This window comes from Artemia sp. Qi Xiang Cuo, chromosome 4 (genome assembly GCF_049724085.1).
Source record: "Artemia sp. Qi Xiang Cuo chromosome 4, ASM4972408v1, whole genome shotgun sequence".
Classification (NCBI taxonomy): domain Eukaryota; kingdom Metazoa; phylum Arthropoda; class Branchiopoda; order Anostraca; family Artemiidae; genus Artemia; species Artemia sp. Qi Xiang Cuo.
The window spans coordinates 45563459-45587106 of NC_142797.1; the positions used below are offsets into that span (position 1 = coordinate 45563459).

The window sequence follows — 23648 nt, forward strand, 5'->3', positions numbered from 1 at the left end:
TAAAGACATAAACATGTAAGAGGGAGGGGAAAGGGGGGGGGAGATTTCTTCCATCTGGTACCTCCAGGATAATTCGGGCCTTAAAATATTAGTAGCCTACAGTATATGGCCTCAGAATTCCCTTCCTTAACAGTATCCACTGATAGCCCCCTTTCAGAACAGCTTCCCATAAGTTATACTTCACAATTTATAATTATAGCAATCTACAGCTTTGAGATTACCCGAATATTAAAATTGTCAGTCGGTACACAAGTCAACTGGACTGATTACAAGTTACATGCAAAAGCTATTATAGATACGACCTATATTTTTGACTGAAGAGTTCTAGGCTTATCCTTTTGAACTTAATTCAAGCCGAATATGCGTCTAATCTCCCACTAAAGAAAACAAAACAAGCATATGAAAAGAATTCTATATTGAAGTTTTACGAGATTTTTCTATCGACCGAGGGGGAGGGGGGCTCAGCATCTATGGAGCATTCTGATACTGGGAAGTTTTTTTTTTTTTATTTGACGAATTCCTGTCTTGAAGGTGAAACTGCATCATGTCTTTTTCTTGAGGACTCCCATTTTAAAACCATCCAAATTTTTGTAGGCGAATTACTTTTCTTTGGACCAACATTCATAAAAAGACTATCCAAATTTCGAACTACCTATTCAATATGTTTTCTCCGCCAATCTAAATTTTACATTTGACGGACTGCTGGAAAGAGCACTTACTAAAATTCGCCAGCTCCTTAGTAGGGACTTACAAGCGGAAATATCTGCATTGTTACACATTTTCTTTTAAACTAATAGAAAAATACCAAAAGATTGGTTGTTTGATTAAAGTAACTAAATTAAGACTTAGCTTTTGCCTTCATTTTTTAAATCAGCCTTGCCTTGAAAAAAAAACATGTAATTTCTCATATCATCGCTTTTACACAGAAGAATTAAAGCTGTAAACGTTTTGTTTCCCTATCTTTAGCCCCCTTCTACCTTCTAGTTGCCCCCTTCTTTACACAACATAATAAACAGACTCGTTGCTAGTCCATTAATGGGTGTGATACGCTAGAGCAAAAACAATTAAATGTAAGAATATATATGAAAAAAATTGACAATGAAGGTATCTTAGAAGACATAGTTAAAGAATATCCGAAGTCTTAAAGCCTTTAAGCAATACATATCCTTGAACAGGCATTAAGTGAATAATATAAAGAGCCATATTTTAGTTGTTGATGGTCAAGCATACCTTGATGGAGCAGCTATGTAGGGTTTTGATAAGAAGTTGGCGATAACGGCCCATATTTTCGTGCTCTGAGATATTGTGAGTTTTGGCCAATTCTTTTTTTAAGAGGTCGACAATCTCAGTAACATTTCGCTGGGAGACAAGTTCAAGGGTGAGATTCAAAGTTTTTCTTTGAACCTCAAGATCGTGGACGGATAAAACCCTGAAAGAAAATTGGTAAATGAACTGATGAAGAGCTTCTATACCAAAGACATAGAGAATATCTACAATCTAAATCGTTTAATAAGGAGGAAAGGATTTTCCTCATGTAATTTTATTAATTAAAAAATATTGAAATTAAGAATCAATTTTGGTTTATATTCGATTTTATTTAATTTAGTATTAATTGGATTTAAAAACTGAAGCTATGCTTTTATTTTTGATTGATTTGGGCTGTGATTGCAAATTTTAGATTGTTTTTATGATTCAATTTTTGATCCGGTTTTGAAACTGACTTGGCGATTAACTTTTGTACTTTACAATACAAACATTGTCAAATACTTTTACAATTATCGTACAGTTAGTTTATTTTACAAGCATGCATACAGGAATTGTTTCACGGAAAGAGTCCATTTTGGAGGAGGGAAGGTAACCCCTTCCATCAAAAGTAAATTAAATGAAAATTAGTTATAAGGAAATTACACAAGAATAGTGAAAATCGTAGTCTTAGACGGGCGTAGGCACAGTTTTGCCTATGCAAACGACATACAAATTATATGCAGCATACCAAAGTACTGCTTACGCGTAATTACAAATTTTAACAACCAGAATTTACTCGGACCATAATTTAAGGTGTTTCCTTTTAGTGCGTAAGTTTTCGTGCCATTATGCATGAAAAAAAGAGAGGCTTTAGTGGGTACTAGTAAGTGAAATTTTAATCTGGCTATTCAAGCTTTTATCTACCAGTCAGGACGTCGGCACTGAATTGCTAAGAAATAATCCTTCAGTCTGGAACCTTGAAAAAAACTCGAATCTAAGATTAAAAAAAAAACTTCGAGGCTTCAGGCTCACATCCCATAAGAAATATCCCACAAAGACTTATTTGTTTGGAAGGTCTGCCACCAAAAATATATGTGAGGAGGGGGGGGGGCTTTCGATTTATTTTCGTTTTGAGAGGGAAAAATACTTCAAAAATTTCCTTTCTTAATTACGGTATTGTAGTATTTTTTCCGTTTTCCAGTATTACGCAATTTGTTATTTCTGTTTACGTCAAACCTCTTATAATCTGTTTGACGTCAAGCCTCTTATAATCGATTAAACCTCATTTTCTAAAATTGATTCGTAGACTCGATAATGCATAACGTCTAATAGGATTATGGTAAAATAACAAATATCTACCAACATTGGCTTAAAAAATCTCCCAGGGAGAGAGGGCTTCACATCAACCTTGCTTCCAAGAAATATCTCAGGGCCAATCCATACAGTTTCAGTCACCAGAAAATACGTGGCCCTGAACATACTGACTGCCTCACTACGCGAGACAATCCGTTTTTAAAAATTAAGGTTTGATGAAAAAAAAAAAATCACAGCAACTGCTTCCTTCCTGACATTGATTTTTCCACTTACCTTAGAATATCCATTACAACTACTTGGAGAACAGAAACAGCTCCCACAACTTCTCTCAGACTCACTAAACGGTCAAGGACAATAAGCTTCACATTATTATCAGACTCTTTGATAATGAGATCAATATAACATGCAGCAGCGGCCTATAAAAACATATATATTATTTAGGGGAATGATTTTATCTTGCAAGGAGTTTTAAGGTCGAGGTGATATGATTATGTCCACAATTTGCAAATTTCAAAGACGTTTTAACAAATACAATGAAAACAGGTCCACCGAGCATATTTATCCCTAAAAATGAATTTATGCCCAAGAATGAACGGATGGGACAGAGGGAGAAGAGGAGGGGTTGATTAAAACAAATGAAGTGGATAAAGTGGATTAAAACAAAGAAGAATAAATCAGATACACAAACAAATTTCTTGGAAAAACTAGTGAGGATAAAGAACAAAAAACATATCTCTCCGTCCTTACCTATCGGAACCTGGCTGATTCCCTTTAGGTTTTTATTTAACCTTCTTTGATTTTTTTTTTTTTATTAGCCAGAAGCGATGCACCTTCCCAAGTTAGATTAGCGATGGTTTTCCGTGATTATTTTGGTTATTTTTTCTTCCCACGGATAGGAAGTTTCACCTGTAACTGAGGTTAATTACCATCCTGGATAAAATTTATCCCACCACATGGGTGGAGACACATGATACACATTAGCCTTGGCTACACAACTAATCTTTGCATGTAGAGTTCAGTCTATTTTTACCCGTAAAATAAATAGTTGTTTTTATCAGTTTTTGCTTCATACTTTTTCACTACATTAAGGAAAATCTCAGTTAATATTAGAATTGGAATTCAAGGATGAGAGTAAGTTGAAAGAAGTCTCTTTCATAGAGCGGGTTTTAAAATCATTGATAAAATAAGGTTAAAATTGTGTTAAGAATAGTAGTGATGTAAAAACGCTGTCTTTCATCTTATTAATTAAAAAAACTTTTTACAAAATAGGTTTTTCAAAAAAAAATAAAGAACTCCATTAAACCAAAAATGAACAAAATAGAATCAAATAATCTACCAAGTAACTACCACAAATCAGTATAAAAAAATACTTAAAACCCAAAACAAACAGAAATTAAAATAAATAAAAGAGTCAAACTCAAAACGAGCAGAAATTAATATGATAAACCCATATGCTTTCTAAAAGCTAGAATATAATTTGTACTATGCTGAAAAAAATTCAAATGAATTTACTGAAAAAAAATGTGCATTGCCAGTTTAATATACATACAGCGATATTAATTCCTTTAAATCTTAATTAATTTTGATTTCTTGAAGTTATAAAAATGAAAACATTTAAAAGAATTTTTTCAGTAAAGTACAAATTATATTCTGGCTTTTAGAAAGCACAGGAGTTTAGAACCCTATTCATATTAATTTCTGCTCGTTTTAAGTCTGACTCTGTTGTTTATTTTAATTTCTTTTTATTTTGGGTTTTATTTATTTATTGATACTGATTTGTGGTAGTTGTATGCTTGATAGATTATTTTATTTTATTTTTGTTCATTTTTGGTTTAATGGAGTTCTTTACTTTTTTTTTGAAAAAATAATTCTGTGGAAAAAGTTTTTTAACTTAATTTCTGTTCGTTTTATATTGACATAGTCATTTTCAGGGGAAAAGACAGAGGCTCTTCTAAAGTTAAACAACCGCCCCTTTCATAAAAACCTTAAATACCCACTGGGTATAACTTACAAACCTTGCCTCTAATCTCTGGGGTTTGTTTCAACCCCAAATCCTAGTAATATGATATTTATACTATTTCGAATGGAATGGCTATCTCAAAATTTCTATTAGATGCATTTCGGGACAATACGACGTGTGTGAGTGTGAGGGAGGTGGGTGGTTGGGGGGTAGCTGCCCTCCGATCACCTTGACTCTTAAAAAGAGCTCTAGAGCGCCTGATCAGCAATACAATAGTTCCTCTTAGAAATTCATATGACCATACTCTATATGAACACCTAGTATGCCTCCATAACATAACTTACAACCCTTGCCCGCAGTACTTGAGAGACTTGTCATCGTAATCGACCTAATCCCCATATCTTTCAAATACGTTGGTAACAATGATTATATCAAGATTTTTAGTGAATGTGTTTGGGAAATGATGGGCGTGGGGGGCTTTGGCCTTCTGATAACTTTCTCCTAATAAAAAAGGCACTATTCCTCTCAATATCCAATCGAATGAGCCCTTTTTGAAGCTTCGATGAAAAAACTTTCTATAAAAACTTTATATGCCCCAAGAGCATAACTTATGACCCTTGTCCTGAGGGCTATGGGGGAGGGTTGTCATCCTCTAAGACATAATTTACAGACTTTTCAACTAAGCGGAAGAAAATGGACATATCAAAATGTTGATCGGAAATGTTTGGGGAAATGATGGGCGTAGGTGTGTGTGTGTGTGTGGGGGGGGGGGGGGATTCTCCCTCCGATTATTTTCAACAATTAAAAAAGACAATAGCACTCAATTTCCAATCGAATGAACCCTTTTTGAAGTTTTTATGACAATACTTTCTATAAAAACCTTACACGTCCCCAGGACATAACTTACAACATTAACCCTATCGGCTTTGGGGGGGGGGTGTCATACTCAAAGACATAGTTTCCAGATGCTTTAAAATGGCATTAGCAATATGTTGGTCGGAAGTTTTTAGGGGAAATATGGGCGGGAGGGGGGGGCAGCCGCCCTCCGATCACTTTTGACTATTAATAAGGTCACTAGCCCTGTCAATTCCCAATTGAATAAACCCTTTTGGAAGTTTCTACGATAACGCTTTCTATAAGAAACCTTATATGCCCCCAGGGCATACGACCTTTGCCGTAGGGTTTGTCATCTTCAAAGATATAATTTCTGGACAATTCAACTACGTTGAACAAAATGGCTATCTCAAAATTTTGATTGAATGTGTTCAGGGAAACGGTGGGCGTGAGAGGTGGGTTAGTTGCCCTCCAATCATTTTCGACTATTAAAAAGGGCACTCGCTCTTTCATTTTCCAATCGAATGAGCCCTTTTTGAAGTTTCTACAACCCTTTATATAAAAACCTTACATGCCCTCAGGCCATAACTTACCACCCTTGGCTGGGGGGGGGGGTGGTTGTCATCCTCAAAGACCAAATTTCCATAACTTTCAACTACGTTGAACAAACTGGCTATTCCAAAATTTTGATTGGATGCGTTTGGGGAAATAATGGGCGTGATAAGGGGGTTAGTTGCCCTCTAATTACTTTTGACTATTAAAAATGGCACTAGCCTTTTAAATTTCCAATTGAATGAACCCTTTTGAGAGTTTCTACGACAACACTTCCTATAAAAATATTATATGTCCCTAAGGCCTAACTTACAACCCTTGCCCTGAGGGCTGTGAGGGGTTTGCCATCATCCTCAAAGACCTAATTTCCAGAACTTTCAACTACGTTGAACAAAATGTCTATCTCAAAACTTTGATTGGATGTGTTTGGGGAAATGGTGGGCGTGAGAGGGGGTTAGGTGCTCTCTATTCATTTTTGAATATTAAAAAGTGCACTAGCCCTTTAAATTTCCAATCAAATGATTCCTTTTTGAAGTTTCTACGACAACGCTTTCTATAAAAACCTTATATGCCCCCAGAGCATAACTTGCATCCCTTGCTCTGAGGGCTCTGTGGGGGTTATCATCCTCAAAGACCGAAGATCCAGAACTTTCAACTTCGTTGAAAGAAAAGGCTATCTCAAAATTTTAATAGGATTTGTCTGGAGAAAAGGGGGGCGTAAGAGGGAGACTAGTTGCCCTTCAAGCACTTTATACTATTAAAAATGTCACTAGCCCTTTCAATTTCCAATCGAACGAGTCCTTTTTAAAGTTTCTACGACAATCGTTTCTATAAAACCCTTGTATGCCCCCAGGGCACAACTTGCAACCCTTGCCCTGAGGGCTCTGAGGGGGTTATCTTCCTCAAAGGCCTAATTTCCAGAACTTTCAACTACGTTGAAAAAAAATGGCGATCTCAAAATTTTGATTGGATGTGTTTGTGGAAATGGTGGGCGCGAGAGGGGGGTTAGTTGCCCTTCAATCACTTTCTACTATTTAAAAGAACACTAACCCTTTCAATTTCCGATCGAATGAGCCCTTTTTGAAGTTTATACAACAGCGCTTTTTGTAAAAACCGTATATACCCCCAGGGCATAACTTACAACCCCTGCCCTTAGGGCTGTGGGGGGAGTGTCGTTCTCAAAGACATAATTTCCAGATCTTTCAACTACGTTAAACAAAATGGCTATCTCAAAATTTGGACTGAATGTGTTCGGGGAAATGGTGGGCGTCGTAGTTGCCTTCCAATCACTTTCAGCTATTAAAAAGGGCACAAGCCCTTCCAATTTCCAATTGAATGAGCCCTTTTCGAAGTTTCTACAACAACTCCTTCGATATGAAGTTCCCTGTTCTAAAACCAACCAAAAATACACTGTGCCAACATCGTTCTTTACTTAGGCACCGCTATTAAGCTGCCTATCATTATTGTAGAACTTTTACACAAAAGAAAAAGATTCATCTGCTAGCCTAATCATGTGCCTGAGAATCCAGTCGTACCAATAAAAAAGAAAATGACTCTAACCCTTCTCTTTGAGTTCACCTGAAGTTACCATACAGTTTGAACAAAGGAGGTTTGCTCGGACTCGTGAATATCCCCCCTTGAACTGCACGCCATGCACAATAGATTGTTCCTAGATTACTAGATCTTAAAAGATTGATTGTAGTAGCTCAAGAAAAGGACAACAAGACCAGCACCTAGCTCACCAACACGAGCATATTGATATATCTTCAATATATCAAGAGATAAAGCAACCGCAGCCTACAGCACACACAGGATTTAAGCCTAAATAAACGAACCTTGCTGAAAATGGTGATATTGACATATTTTGAGCGGACGTGTTGAGACTTTATATCTAAGTAAGAACTCGTGATTTTTTCCAGTATTTCTTTTCCCTATGGAGAATAATTAGCATTCCGATAGAAATCTAACAAATCATCCCCATTAGTCTTCGTTACTCAACTGATTTTTGCAAAAAAAAATTCTACAGAGTCTAGATCCAATACATGTCAGGAGCCCAAAACGTCTGTGATCTTACTAAATACTCCTTTGCTCTTAAGTTGTAAAAATGAAATGGCAGCGTTTCATCAGTCAGATATTTTGCTTAGTAAACAAAACTAACAGTCAACGATATCTCGCTTACTGTTTTTTTTTAAATTATCTTTGAAATATTTTTTTTAAATGAACGAGATTAGTAGCATGTCTTTGAAAATAAAAGCATTGAGGTTTTAATTTGATCTCAAATCACACTTTTGTAAACATAGACATAAAAAATATAATAGAAGAAAGCTGCCTCAGGTACTCAGTTTTTATCAACCCCTTGGTTTCAAACTAACGCGTCTCGGGCTTACGGCATAGACCAGTGTCACACGTGTCAACAACATGGGATCGTCCGTATCAACCAACAAATTACCAACACCATAATTGAAAATTGAAAAATGGGACTCAATAAGAATCTGAGATAACTAGGGCTTTGGCTTTACATAAATTGGCCATTGACAAAAACAGCCACTATTTGTACCTCTATAAATACTATTTCCATTTGGTTCTTTTTTTTCTCCCCTGCTCTGCTGGCTCAGTTGTGTCGGTTGCATAGAAATAATTCCATACACGGTTTTATCACATTCGAAAAACTATACTACTTTGCCAAGAATTCTAGAGCCCAGAGCAATGGAATTTAGTTTTCTATTCTATACCAGTAAACAATGCATCATTTAACCGTAATAGTATGTATGTGTTTGGCTGCACATATGTTTAACTCGATACACAGCTTCACCCACAAATTCTTATTTCTTAAAATAATTTTAAAAAATTAGTTTCATTTACTATTTTTCTATTTAATTGATTAAGAATACTTTAGTTACCTTTATAGTCGATGGCGAGTTTGATAGGATTACAAGAGTTCCAGCAGCTTCATATCTCACAGCTGATGACGATGAGTTAAGCAGACTAAAGATACATCGGAAAAAACGCGATCTTTCGCTTGGTTTGGCTGTGCAAACCTAAAAACAAGCAATGACAAGCATGTTAGAAAAAAGGTTGAATTAAAAACAAAGGAACAAATAACAAATAAGCATAATTACAAATAAGCAATAAAAAAAGAAAAAACGAAAAAAACTGTTGGTTGAGGAGCCTTGAAACCGCAATATAACTCTTTGATACTATGTCGAACAGTAGAACCGGAACAGTAATTACTCAGGCATGTACACCTGAGCTTTTTTCAATAAGGAAAAAGTGGATAGGCTCAACTTTGAAGAAAAAATAACAAAATGTGCGAAGTATACGGAAATAGAATGAATTATACGAAAAAAAAATTAAGAAACAGGGAGTAGGAGGGGCACACTCCCCTCTAAATATACTCTAGGAATTAACAATGAAGGAAACAAGGATTTTTTATTTTTTTTCAAAAACCCCTTTTATTTTATTCCTGTAGAAGCAGCAACACAGTTTAACACAGACCAACACTTTCATAACCTTAATTATACATTTCTATTTTAAACTTTACCTGGCCTTTGGGTGGGGGAGTCTTTTTAGAGAGGACTGGGGCTCTTCTAATTCATTTTAACCCAATTACTACAAACGTCATGAAGAACTGCAGCTTATAACAATAAACTATAAAAGACTTAGTTATGCATTCAAATTTAACTGCACAACAGCATATAGAACGATAGTGCGTTATTTCACTAACTCTCCTGATACAGAGGTGATAGTCCAAGTAAGCAAGGTAAATTAGATGAAATTTGATATTTTGATTTGATATTAAGAAATTTGATATTTGATTAATACTTATTTAGATGCAACTGTACTAAAGTGATTGTATTCAAAAGAGCCTAGAGCCCCCCCCTCCCCGTCTGCGTATGTACTTACAATTGATAATACACAAAACAAGAAACAAGGTTTGTGTAGTTATTTTCACCTCTTATACTAGTACTCTAGAACATAGCAATTAATTTTAACATGAAACAGTATCTTCATACTTTTAATTGCACGCAAATTAAACGAAGAAAACAACTTAAGAATCCGCATTCTAAACTTGACGGTTACTGTATTTAAAAAAAGGGGGTTTTAAACAAGTAAGTATTCAAATTAATAAAAACGAATATTAGGACCGTCATTCCGCTAAAGAAAAGAATAAAAACTGGTCACAGCACTAGCAAAAAAAAACTTTAACAAGAAATATAATAAGAAATATACAACAGCATTTCTAAACATAAACAGAATTACAAAATATAACAAGGAATTTTTACAGTTTCAGCATTTGATACAGGATCTATTCTCTTTATCTTTTTGGCCTCAAGTTTCTCCCTGTTACTAGAATAACTTTAGGACGCTTATAGCTCCTTCTCGTTATAAGTAGTTCATGAGTGTACGAAATTTCATACATAGAAATTCCTATATAGAAGATTCATATAAGAAAATTCATACACAAGAAATATCAAATATAAAAATATCATATACGATGTTTCGTACATGGAGAAATATGATATATGAAAAATTATATTTGAACAACTATTATCTATTTTTTCAATGTGGAACTTTTTTAAAGCGTTAACAATTAAATAGTGCTAAGGTAGCCTACCTGTTTATGCCAAAGTCAAGTATTAGTATATAAACACCACTCAACAACACATAACCAGAATGCATGCTTATCGGATCAAGGCTTCCCCAGATAGAGTAAATAACTTTCCAGACACTGTGACCACCATATTTTTCATTCTACCCTCTATCAGACAGTATCTAAACATTTTATCAACCAACTGTCTTTAATAATATTTCTATTATTTAATTTAATTAATTTTTTTTACAGATTTGCTATCATGCCACTTACTTTTGTTAAAAGCAACCGAGGCAAAGACCATCTTATTTACGATGAATTCAGGTATATTTTGCAAAAGCCTGGAGAAAATTTTAATAATTGGTTATGTGTTGAGGCCCAAAAGTTTAAGTGCAAAGGTCGAGTTCACACAAAAAGGAAGTGAAGTGTTTTTTATAATGAAAATCATAACCATTCTGCCGATATAAAAAAAAATTGAAGCCAAGAAGATATACAGCCAAATAAAAACAGTAGCGACTTCCTCAACAGAAACAGCCCAAAGTTTAATTGCGCAAGGCACCTCCCAGATTACTCAAAGTGTCGCCGCGTGTCTTCCATCAATAGCTTCTATGAAGCTTGCTGCTTAAACGTCAAGAAGCTAAGTATCCATACTCGGTTACAATGTCCTTGCAGACTATTAAAATACCAGATGAGTTAAAGAAAAATTTAAAACAAGAGGAGTTTTTACTTTTTGATTCTGTTTGCGATAAGCGCATTATTATCTTTGGAACCAAACGGAATTTAAAAATTATTGAGACTACTCAGCATTGGTACGCAGATGGTACATTTAAAGTTGCCTTAGTGTTGTTTGTACAGTTATACACTATACATGCCGTTAAATGTAATGCCCTCTATTTATGCTCCCTGACAAAACTGAGTGTACATACCAAAGAATAGTTGCTGCCTTGAAAAGCTTCAATCCGGATCTTCATCCACTTAGCGTCATGACGGACTTTAAGACCGGTGCTCGCAATAAAAAGTGCTTTTCCGGAAACAGAGTTAGCCGGCTGTCTCTTTCACCTTGGGCAGTCTTTTTGGAGTAAAATTCAAATTTCCCCCGTGATTTCCAGCAAGTATAAAGAAGACCCAGAATTTGTTTGCCACATGATATGTTTCCCAAGCACTTGCATTTATTCCAGCGGAAGATGTCATTTCATCCTTTAAAATCTTGGTTCAAGAGGCTACATATGCAGAATTAGAACGCCCGGACCTTTTTATCGATTACTTTGAGGACACATGGATTGGTGCTAGCCGACGTGGACGAAGGCGTGACCCTCGATATGAAATAAAATTCGTGGAATTGCTTGCATAGAGTCAATCAAGGCATTGCAAGGAAACGCAATTATGTTGAAGGTTGGCATCGTGGGTTTCATTCCATCATTGGAACCGAACATCCATCCATTTGGAAGTTAATTGATAATCTTAAAACTGGACCAATCATTGAATGGAGTCCAAATTTCCCAGTACATGGCGGTTCAACCGGATTCACAGAAAAATCTTTCCGCGACAATGCTCAGCATTTAAAAAATGTCGTCGAGGAATATGGAACTTTACCCACCATGGACTAGCTTCGCTCGGTTGTAAAAAAATTGCACATGTAATTGTAATTAAGTATCACACCTACTACTACTACTAACAGCTCACCGCAGCACCAAGCAGCCTGAGGCCAGCACAGCTACGCACGCTCCTCCTCCATCCCAATCTATTAAAACCATCGCTTTTTACACCATCCCAGGAAGTACCCATTTCTTTTAAATCTTTCTTTATGATGTCCTCCCATCCCAGACGATGACGACCGGTTTTCCGTTTAGCCCTAGAGGGTTGGCCGAAAAGAACAATCTTCGACAATCTGTCTTCCTTCATCCGCACAACGTGCCCTAGCCACCTCAACCTTTCTTTCATTATAGCCCTAGAGAGCGGTATTGAACCACATTTTTTGAATAGCCTATTGTTTGAAATACGGTCAGTCAGCCGGGTAGCCAGAACAATCCTTAAGCAATTTCTCTGGAAAACATCTAGCAAATCTTCATCCGCTTTTCGGAGCACCCATGACTGAGAGCCATATTTGACCACTGTCATCACTGTAGCTTCCAATATTTTAATCTTGGTTTGCAGACTTATCTTCCTATTATTCCAAACTTTTTTTAACTGTGAAAAAAAAAACACCCTGAGCCTTGGATATCCTACTTTTGAAATCTTCACTACTCTAACCATCTTTACTAATAATACCACCAAGGTAAGTGAAGCTGTCCACCTGATCAATCTATTCATTACCCAACTTCACCTTTTCATCTTCATTTTCAAACCTATTCTAGCACCATGAACTCGAAAAACCTCTAAAAGTTCATTCATTTTGCTCACACTTTCATCTAAGATGCTTAAATCATCAGCATAATCTAAGTCCATGAGACTTTTTTCTCCCCCTTTGATTCCGTAGTCTCCCATTGCCTTTACTGTGCTTCTTAATACAAAGTCTATCAAAATAATCCATATAAAAGGGGATAGAACACAACCCTGTTTAACTCCTGATATAATACAAAACCAGCTGCTAACCTCATTTCCTACCTTAACCGCAGCAGTGTTATTCTCGTACACAGCACTAATCATTTTAATGTACTTGTCTGGTATACCATACAAGGATAAGACCTTTGCTAAAGCTCTTCTATCAACAGAATCTAACGCTTGATCGTAATCTATAAAACTGAGGACCAAAGGTGTTTGAAAACCCAGGCACTTCTCAATTATTAGCCAAAGAGTGAAAATTTGGTCGACACATCCTCTACCTTTTATAAAACCGCACTGTTCTTCTCTTCAAACTTTATCTACAGCTTCTCTCAGTCTAAAAAGCATCATATTACTAAGTAATTTACTACCTACAGAGACCAGACTAATCCCTCGGTTATTACCACACTCGCTTTTATAACCTTTCTTACAAAGTGGCTTAATTAAGGTTTTCCTAAAATCGTTAAGTACTTCCCCTTCTTCAAAAATCATATTCATAATCTCCAGTAACTTATTTCTAACCTCAGAGCCACCATACTTCAGAAACTCATTTACCACCCTATCAGCACCTTGAGTCTTATTATTTTGTAGTCCTTTTAGTACTGTCGCTAATTCCTCCTCACAAAACAAATCTTCCTCACATCCAATGTTTCACAAAATTTTTCATTTTCCTCTATTTCTCTTCCTTCAACTCTATCTCGGCTAAGCAAATTCTCAAAATGTTCGGCGCATTTCTCTTTAGTTTTTTCCTTATCGCTAATTGCGGCCCCGTTCCTATCTTTAACTGGGCCATGTCCGCATTGACTACTCCCTCTCAATTTGTTAACATGCCAGTACAATATTTTACTATTATGACGTCTAGCTGCATCTTCCAGATCCTCGGCAATTTTATCCATGGCCTCCACTTCACACCTCCTTAGTTCATATTTTAATGCTTTCTCCACTTTCTTTACATTCCTTTTGTTTTCATATGATCTATCACTAAGGTAATTCTTGTACAAGTCCTTTCTCCTTTCTATCAAACATAAAGCATTTCACTAATATTCTTAGCTGCAGTTCTAGCTTTCTTCCCTAAGACACCTTCAGCAACTTCACAAATTATTTTTCTAAAATTATTCCAACCGTCTTCATTATCAAATTTTAAACTCTTAAGTTTAGTATTCAACTGTTCCTGGAAAATGTCTCTCAAATTCTTATCCTGGAGTCTACCAACATCATAACTTCCCGGGCGGTAGTTACCCTTCTGATATTTCAGCTTTAAATTAACCCTTGACACTACTAGATGGTGATCTTTACTTTTAACATCAATAACGGCACTCCTATATACCCTAGTATCTTGTACTGATCCTGCCAGTCTTCGGTTTACAATAACATAATCAAAGCTGTCTTACCATCACGTGAAGATCATGTTAACTTATGAGCCGTTTTATGACCAAACACCGTACTGGTTAAAACCAGATTGCTTTACCCACGAAATTGCAAAAATCTGTAGCCATTACTGTTTTCTTTTGCTACACCAAATTTACCTAGGCTAGGATAGCATCTATCCCTATATTTACCAACCTGGGCGGTAAAATCTTCCACTAAAAACATCATATTTCTACCTGGGACCCTTTCTATTTGCTCCTGTAACTGTTAGTAAAATTCATCTGAATCACTAGTATCTCCGTCAGTCGGTTCTACAGGGGCATATACTACCATAACTGATACCCTGAACTATTTAGTCATAAAATGAGCAATTAGTATTCTATTATTAATAACTTCCCAGCTTAAACAAGACTTAGCAGCTTCCTTATTTATCATGAGCCCTACTCCCTGCCTATATAACCCCATCCTTCCTGCCTGAGTAAACAAATTCTATATCACCTAATTTCATACTTCTTACTCCTGGTATATGAGTTTCTGAAACTCCTAATAAATCCAGTCCAAATCGTCTGAATTCGTCAGTCAAAATGTCGATACGATAGCCATTTTTTTACGTCGTAACATTTCAAGTTCCAATTTTCATGTTCTTTAAATCATTGAAATTATTTTCGCCTCAGGAAAAGCAATGATCCCAGTGCAGGACAGGGATCACATATCTTCTCAAGTCTACACCAAAGGGTTTAAGCCGGCTTAGATCTGGACAGCAAGAAGTCCCCGGGACCTCCATGAATGGAGGCTTTGTGTAATCCTGGGCCCATCTTGGCCACAACATGGTTTTCAGCACTTGGCGATGCTCTTATCAACAAAAGTCGAAATCCTGCACAGACAATCTCAAGCCTATTACCTCCGACTCATTATATATTCATGCCTACAAATATTATACTACTACGGGGAGGCAGCCCATAATAGATAAATTATCAATAAAGTATCATACCATCTAATTGAAAATTATGTTTTGTTTTAATAAACTGTTTAAATATCCGTGTGTAATTTTTCGTATATTAAACTTCTCAATGTATGATTTTTCATATATCAAATTTCAGTGTATGAAGTTTCGCGGATATGAAACTTCATGTATGAATATTCCGAGTATATATTTTCATATATGAAATTTCGCGCTCCCGTAGTTCCTACTTCAGCTATTTTCTTAAACGTAATTTTTTGACTGTTAAGGCTTAACCAGTTCTTCAATAGCTAGAATCACATTCAAATTGTTACTAACTGTCAAAATACTAGCCTTGCTGATTAAGTGCTATAGTACTTTAATCAATATTAAAATAATTTCTTTTTTCCTAAAAAACGATATGATCTAAATATTTAAGCAAAAAAGAAAATGCATTCAAAATTTAAAACTTGCAGTGACTTTAAGCTGACTTAGTTAGAATCTTTTCTATGTTGGTCCCAGGATGCTCCAGGTTACAATGAGTAAATCAAATGAGTAAAGCAAATCAATAGTAAATCAAATATTTTGAGTGGCACACATACCTTATAAATAAGTTCAACAATAACTAGTTGTAGTATTTCTCCAAAACTTTGAACTTGGTCGATGCAACTGCTCAAATAATCAAGGGCTTTATCTCTATCATTCAAAGTAAGCATCAAAAATGCGTTACGACGACATGACATATCTTGTTCACTCTCAAGATATCGGGCAATTATTTCAGTTGCATCAGGAATCAAAGATGGATGTTTCCTACAGGAAACAATAGAAATCAAATAAAAATATAGATTTTGCAAAACCTGAAAAAACTTTTTTATTATCTCCCTATCAGCACATCACTAACACACAAACTATAAGTAAGAACAAACAATAATTTCTTTTATAATCTCGACTTTCTAGAAGGAAACAAGCTCTTATTCAATTACGAAACAGTGTTTCAGTTGCAAGAAAGAGGAAAGAGAGAAATACACTGAAAAAGGAATATAAAAAAATGCATATGCCAGAAAACTATGAAAGAAAGAAACTAAAAACGAATTAAATTAACACTTGTGAGTCAAGCGAAAAGAGATCCTTAGTTACACTTTCGATAAGTTAACATAATAAACTATAGTTTTGTTCTTATAACCACAGAGCAAAAGAAAAAAAAGAAAGAAAAGAAACATTCCGATGTAGTTTTTCAAAGACTCATCAGGGTTGCGAAGAAAAGGTTCCAGTCAAAGTGTAAAAGGTCTTAAATAGTAGTCTAAAACGGATGATCTCTTTGCTCGAGCCGAACAAAGACCATGGTGATCCTTCGAAAAATGTATTCTTGCGCTAAAAAGGAGAAATTCTATGGAAGGTTTTCGACTCGTCATCTTAATACGAAGGTACTCTTTTTCCATCAATAATTACTTTCCTCCTCCCACGTCTTATACGCTATAGTAAAAGAGCTCATGAACACAATTAAATTTCCTCTGTCCTATCTTAATCGGTTATTTCTGAGAAAAAATGAATGCAGAGATACTATCAGTTACCAGAAAGAGGTTAATAAATCCTTGTTTGCTAACAATAAGGGAAGATTGAAAACCAAGGGCTGACGAGTCTTGACTTGAGACATCCTTTCGGCTTCAGGGAAAGATTACCACCACAAGGTTCCATTAACCATCTTAACATAAATAAAGCTTAGTACACAAACAGATCATTCTGTATTTAAGTGTGCTCGATATATGCAAAACTAGTATTTGAACTGCTCAGAGGTCAAGTCAATCACCTTCACTTCGTTTTGTATTTTGGAGTTAGAACTCTCGGTCACATGTTAATCATGAATATACGTAAGAATTAAGAAAACTCCCCAGAATAAATATTTATACCCAAGACAAAAAAAAAAGAAAAAAGAAAAAAAAAACGAATAAAACATTGGATCAAATAATTTTCTCTAAAACCCTATTTGACCGCTTCCATACTTAAATTGACTTTGTAGCCCACAAGATTCGGCACAGAAGGTTCAAACACTAAAATTTGATACTCCTCTGTTACATTTCTTCAAAATAAAATCAAAACCTTTCTGCCAAAGCCTTAAATTTCAACTTAAACCGTCTTCTGGAGCCCCTTATATTTTATATGACTTGATTCAAAAAGCATTTTTAGTGAACAAGAACTTGGATACAGGGTTTTAGTTAAGCAACAAAATCTTTTTAAATGCATATACGTTGACTTTCAACAGAAGGAACATGCACAAAATCCAGACGGTTTACAAATGTTCAAATCTCTGGCTCGGTTTTTTGTTGCAAAGAATGTTAAATTTTCACTACAAAATAAGCAAAGTATAAATATAAATTGTGATTGGTGCACCTTAGAAACAGACGTTGATATACACAAAGTAAAAGCTGCTGATCACATTATTTTATACATTCTTTATTCCACTACATTTTTTTTACACTCAATTAAGTTTATGTTCCCTGTGCAATTTTTAGTGTGTTATGTTTCTGCTCTCTTAAGCCTTTGATATATCAACGAAGGACGTTATATTTGATATAATTCCCTAGCTTAGATCCAGCTCTATCCAACTGCCGAAATAAATTTTTGAAATTTAGTGCAAAATGTTTTTTAGATTGAAAATTATCTTAAATTTAGTTGAAAATAGTTGAAAAATGTACAATTTTCCTATTTTTTTAAGCAAGTTTAGATCCTACCCCATGAAAAAGTCTAAGTAAAATCATAATTCTGGTTCAGTGAATTGACACATTTGACACTAGTAAATCCAATGGTGTAAGCATCTTGTCATTTTGATGCAAGCTACAGCTGCAGGTTCGTCGCAGAATCGCTAGTTGTAGTGGGAACATATACCTTAAAGCTGAAAATTCCCTTATAAATATACAAAACAACAGTTACTTCTCTACTTATTTCAACAACTTAAATTTGCTGACTGTTCACTGCTCTGAATCAGGTCCATCTCTCTTGCTCTCTTTCTACCTCATCTTCTTTGCGTTTTGATTACTCAAAGCATTACACTCTGTGTCGGGCCATACTTCCAGAGACTTAGGAATCTACTTTTTTTAACTAATTGTTAGCTTATTGAAGGATCCTCTCTGCAACTTTCCCCTTCTCCTTTCTGACTGATTTTTTTTAAAACCAAATCTTGCAGTCTTGAGAGCCTTTAGCCAACTGGTTAAATCCCTTTCCAGAAGATTTAAAAAGTTCCAAAAGACTTGTTAAGTTTTATGACAGCTGCTAGCATTGGAGCTTTAATATAACAACTTCCAGACTATAGTAGCATCAGGCTAGAGTACTGTAAAACCAGGTTCCCAAATGTATACACTCGCAGAGTAATTTCATGTGACGCAGAAGAAGTGATGGACGTTCTAGCAAAAAATGGACCCCATAAGCTTAATTTGCATTTGTAAAATAAAATCATTGAAATGTAACTATAACGTCTAAACTGAAGACATTTTATATAGCTAAATAAAATCTTCTGATGGTTTAATTGCTGTAAAATGGCTGGAATTATCGCGTTGGTATCACTCTGTGGGTAACTAAGGCTACGTTCATTTAGAGTACCGGTATCTTCAATATCCTTCGCGACAATCAGAATAAGCTCATAATATCATAATTAGAAAAGAATAATAGGTAGCATCTTCCTTAAATTTACCTGTAAATATTGCACAAGGCAAGAACAGCATTTCTTCTAACGTATGAATGCTTATGTTCAAGACTCGAGATGATGGACGGCATTAATGGTTGCAAAAGCTCTTTTTCGTCTAATTTGCAGAGAAAACGAAGTGTGCTACCACAGACAAATTCATTTGGGTGTTTCAAATCTTTTAGAAACGCATTACAAACCAAAATCATCTCCTAAAAGGATGATAAATATACATATAATACCGTCAAAACATACCTGACACAAGTTTAAAGAAGTGAGAAGGTTCACTCACAACTGTTATATTAATAGATATGAATTAAACGCTTGTTCTGTATAATTGGGTACGGTTAATTTACGAAAAGCATTTTTAAGACTAAACAGACTGTACTAAGGCATAATCAGCAGCTTAATCGTGTACTATGCTCAAGAAAAAAAAAATCAAAGACTTCAAGATATTCGTTAGGCATCTGACCTGTAAACATCTGTTTGTTTTTAAGCCGGATTAAATTTGGAATAAATTAGTGGACAGTTTCTCAATAAATGAAATAATAATTTGATATTTATGGACACTCACCATTGGATATTTTTACCTACTCAGGTGTTCTATTATCGTGCTGTCTTTTTAACTTAATTTAACTACTGAGCAGTGTTTTCAAGAATGACGGACGACTTCCATGGTACTTTTATCGCGGAAAATGGAATATCGAAGGTGGTCGTCAATTCAGGACTCTTTTTTCTACTAGATGCCATTTCTAGTGGAATAGATCGAGAAGAAATCATTGAAGCTGTGTCTTTATCTATAAGCTTGGAAAATCTCGTCTCTCTAAAGATGCTGGTATGGAATATGACAAAATGTCGTATAAAGCCTATCGAGAGGAGGAGTAAAGCTGCTGCGACTAACATGCTAAATGACATTTTAGATCGCATGGTTGTATCTGGTTCGGCCGTTTTCGTTTGGCTTATTATTGTGCCAAAGAATATACGTGAAATTCCAGTCCTGAAAAGTGAATCGTCAGTTAGACTTGACCGATTAGTGTCCTTGTATGAACAGAAGCTTAACCAGCCTTTCTAAGGATATCCTGCATCTACAGGCAATCGTCACCAATAGGCCTCCATCCCTTAGTGAAATCCCCACTGAATGGCCAACTTTACCGTCACCAAGCGAAAAATTTAAACTTCCTCAAAATCAGTTCATTTCCCAATGACTGGTCAGATCCGCTAAAGCGGAAGGCAGATTTAGATCAACTAGAAATGAATGACATTTATGACGTCAGACGCAATAGAGACTCTGTTACAATAAAAGTTAAAGCAGATAAGTTGGGACCCGTATCGAGCTTGATAAAAAATAGATATCCGGAGTGCTGCGTCGAATCGAGAAAACGTGAGTTAGTGGGTATTATGCACGGGATTGAGAAAGATTGTGATTTGGAAGCCATAGAAGGAAAATGTTCGGGTATGGGTGATTTCAAGTGGCTTGGACAATCTTCCGTGGTGAAAGTAACTTTCGATTCAGAATCTTTTATGAAATATTATTTGTGCCATGTTTTGAACATAGTTATGAGCATTTTCGGATTACTGCTGACAGGAAGCTCCCGAGGAGATGTCAGTGTTGCCAGAGTATGTCCCACGATACTAAGAAGTGCGAATCAAGTGCTATGAAATGCGTGCGCTGTTCGGGTGACAACGAAAACTCTAGAGACAAGCCTTGCTCTCTTCCGGTCCAGTGTATCTGGTCGTGTTAATTGTAAATTGTGTCTTTATATTTTATATTTATTTTTAATGTACTCCTCATAGTGTATCCTGAGGGAAAATAAAAGTATTATTATTATTAAACACAGAAAATGCAGTCCAATCGATTAATATTAAGATTCGGAAATGAACGAGAGAATTTTGACTTCAATCATTTTCACATTGTCAAACATGAAAAAAACACCTTAAATCATTTGTATTGAAGGCAGTGTGATCGTCTTCAGTTTCCATGGCATTTTGGCTGGACCGATCTGCACGATTTTTAAGCTATAGACCACCCAGGGGGGCAGGAAACATGAAATTAGGTGATATAGAATTTATTTACTCAGACAGGAAGGATGGGGTACATATACAGGGAGTAGAGCTCATGATGAATAAGGAAGCTGCTAAGTCTTATCTAGGGTGGGAAGGTATTAGTAACAGAATACTAATCGCTCATTTTACGGCTAAAAAGTGCAGAGAATCAGTCATAGTAATATATGCCCCTGTAAAAACCGATTCACGGAGATAGTAGTGACTCTGATGAATTTTACTTGAAGCTACAGGAACAAATAGACAAGGTTCTAGATAGAAATATGATGTTCTTATTAGGGGATTTTAACACCCATATCGGTAGAAATAGTGATAGAGGGTGTCCAAGCCTGGGTAAATTGGGTGTAGGATAAGAAAACAGTAATGGTTACAGACTGCTGCAATTTTGCAGGTATAACAATCTAGTTATAACCAATACAGAATTTGGTCATACAATAGCCCATAAGTTAATATGGTATTCACATTATGGTAAGACAGCTAGCCTTATTGATTATATTATTGTAAACCGAAGACTGGCAATACCAATACAAGATATAGGAGTACTGTTATTGATGTTAAGAGTAAAAATTACCATCTAGTAGTGTCTAGGGCTAATTTAAAGCTGAAATATCGCAAAGTTAAAGAGAAGCTAAAGAGAGATGGGCAGAACATTTTTGAGAACGTGCTAAACCGTGATAGGGCCACAGAAGAAGATATAGAAGAAAATGAAAAGTTTGTGACACCTTGGATGTGAAGGAAGATTTATTTTGTCAGGAATAATTAGCGACAGTACTAAAAGGATTAAAAAATTATAAGGCCCCAGGTGCAGATAGACTGGTAAATGAGTTTTTTAAACATGGTGGCTAAGAGGTTAGAAATAAGTTTACTAAAGATTATGATATGATTTTTGAAAAAGGAAAACTACCTAAGGATTTAAGGAAAACCCTAATTAAACCCCTGTATAAGAAAGATGATGAGACTGAGTGTGGTAATTATAGAGGCACTATCCTGGTCTCTGAAGGTAGCGAATTACTTGGTATGATTATACTTTTTAGACTGAGAGATGCCGTAGACAAAGTTTTAAGAAAAGAAAAGTGTCGTTTTAGGAAGAATAGAGGATGTGTCGACCAAATTTTCACTCTTTATGTTAATAATAGAGAAGTGCCTGAGTCATCAAACGCCTTTAGTCCTCAATTTTACAGACTATGAACAGGCGTTCGATTCAGCTGATAGAGGAGCTTTAGCGAAGGTCTTACCCTTGTATGATGAACCAGACAATACATTAAAGTGATTAGTGCTATGTATGAGAATAACACTGCTGCACTTAAGCTAGGAAATGAGGTTAGTAGCTGGTTTCGTATTAAATTAAAAGTTAAGCAGGGATGTGCTCTATCCCAATTGATGTGGGCAATTTTGATCGGCCGAGTCCTAAGGAGCACAGGAAAGGGGATGGAAGAACACGGAATCAAATGGGGAAGAAAAACGTTCTTGGACTTAGATTACGCTGATGATTTAAGTATCCTAGATGAAAATATGAGCAAAATGAACGAACTTTTAGAGATTTTGCGCACTGAAGGTGCTAGAATAGGTTTGAAAATCAATGTCAAGAAGAATAAGTCGCTAATGCTAGGAATATGTAAAGATGAAAAGGCAACACTGCGTAACGAAAATATTAATTATTGGACAGCTTCACTTAAATTGGTAGTATTATTAGTAAAAACGGAGGGTGCCGTGAAGATGTTAAAAGTAGAATAGCCAAGGCCCAGGGTGTTTTTTTCACAGTTGAAAAAAGTTTGGAAGAATAAGAAGACAAGTCTGCAAACTAAGATTAAAATATTGGAAGCTACAGTGATGACAGTGGTCAAATATAGTTCTGAAGCATTGGCGCTTCGAAAAACAGAGGAAGATTTGCCAGATGTTTTCCAGAGAAACTACTGTTTTTAAGGCATGCTTGGCATGAAACAGCAAAAGAACAAGTGAGTCATATAATTACCAACAAGCACAGTAAGAATAAAAATATACTGTTTCACCAGCCTCCACATCGAGTTCGTCATTACACTCTCTAACAAATTTGAAGCCCTTCCCATAGACGTTGACACTGAGTCATCCTCAAATATCATCAAAGAGGTTTACAATCAGAAAGCTACCACTACGCTGGGGTACGCCAAGAGACCAAAAGATCAATAAATATCAGAGAACCTGGGGCCTGATTGGTGAAGCATCGTAACTTAAAGCAGCAGCTCCTAAAAAGTGGTGATAATAGTGACACAATTCTGAAGAACCAAAATGTGAAGAGACCTAGATAAACAAGTCAAAAGGAGCGCAAGGGGGGGGGGGGGGTAAAAGCAAAGGGGGTAAAAAAAGTTGCCATGGCGGAGGACGCGGCGAAACGTGGTGACTCCAGGTCAACCTTCTTAAGCCCATAGGCGGGTGTGCCTTGTTTGCCTCTTTTTGAATTCTTGATCAGCATGCCTAAGACTCTAGGCAGGCATGCATTCCAAAAACTAATCTGACAAGTATGTGTCCAATAAGAGAGTCCATGCATACTCCTGCCATTTACCCGTGCCCCAGCCATTTAAACATTTGC

The 23648-nt window shown here is 35.9% G+C and overlaps 1 protein-coding gene across 1 annotated transcript in view; it reads right to left on the reverse strand.

Moving 5' to 3' along the window:
* betaCOP (coatomer subunit beta) overlaps positions 1–23648 on the reverse strand; it is a 67265-nt gene that overhangs the window by 31169 nt on the left and 12448 nt on the right. The window contains exons 3-7 of the mRNA XM_089088330.1: positions 19031–19233; positions 15948–16155; positions 8806–8943; positions 2833–2975; positions 1231–1429 (exon numbers count right to left, since the gene is read on the reverse strand). Coding sequence (XP_088944456.1) covers positions 1231–1429; positions 2833–2975; positions 8806–8943; positions 15948–16155; positions 19031–19233 — 891 coding nt within the window. The remainder of the gene's footprint in view (positions 1–1230; positions 1430–2832; positions 2976–8805; positions 8944–15947; positions 16156–19030; positions 19234–23648) is intronic.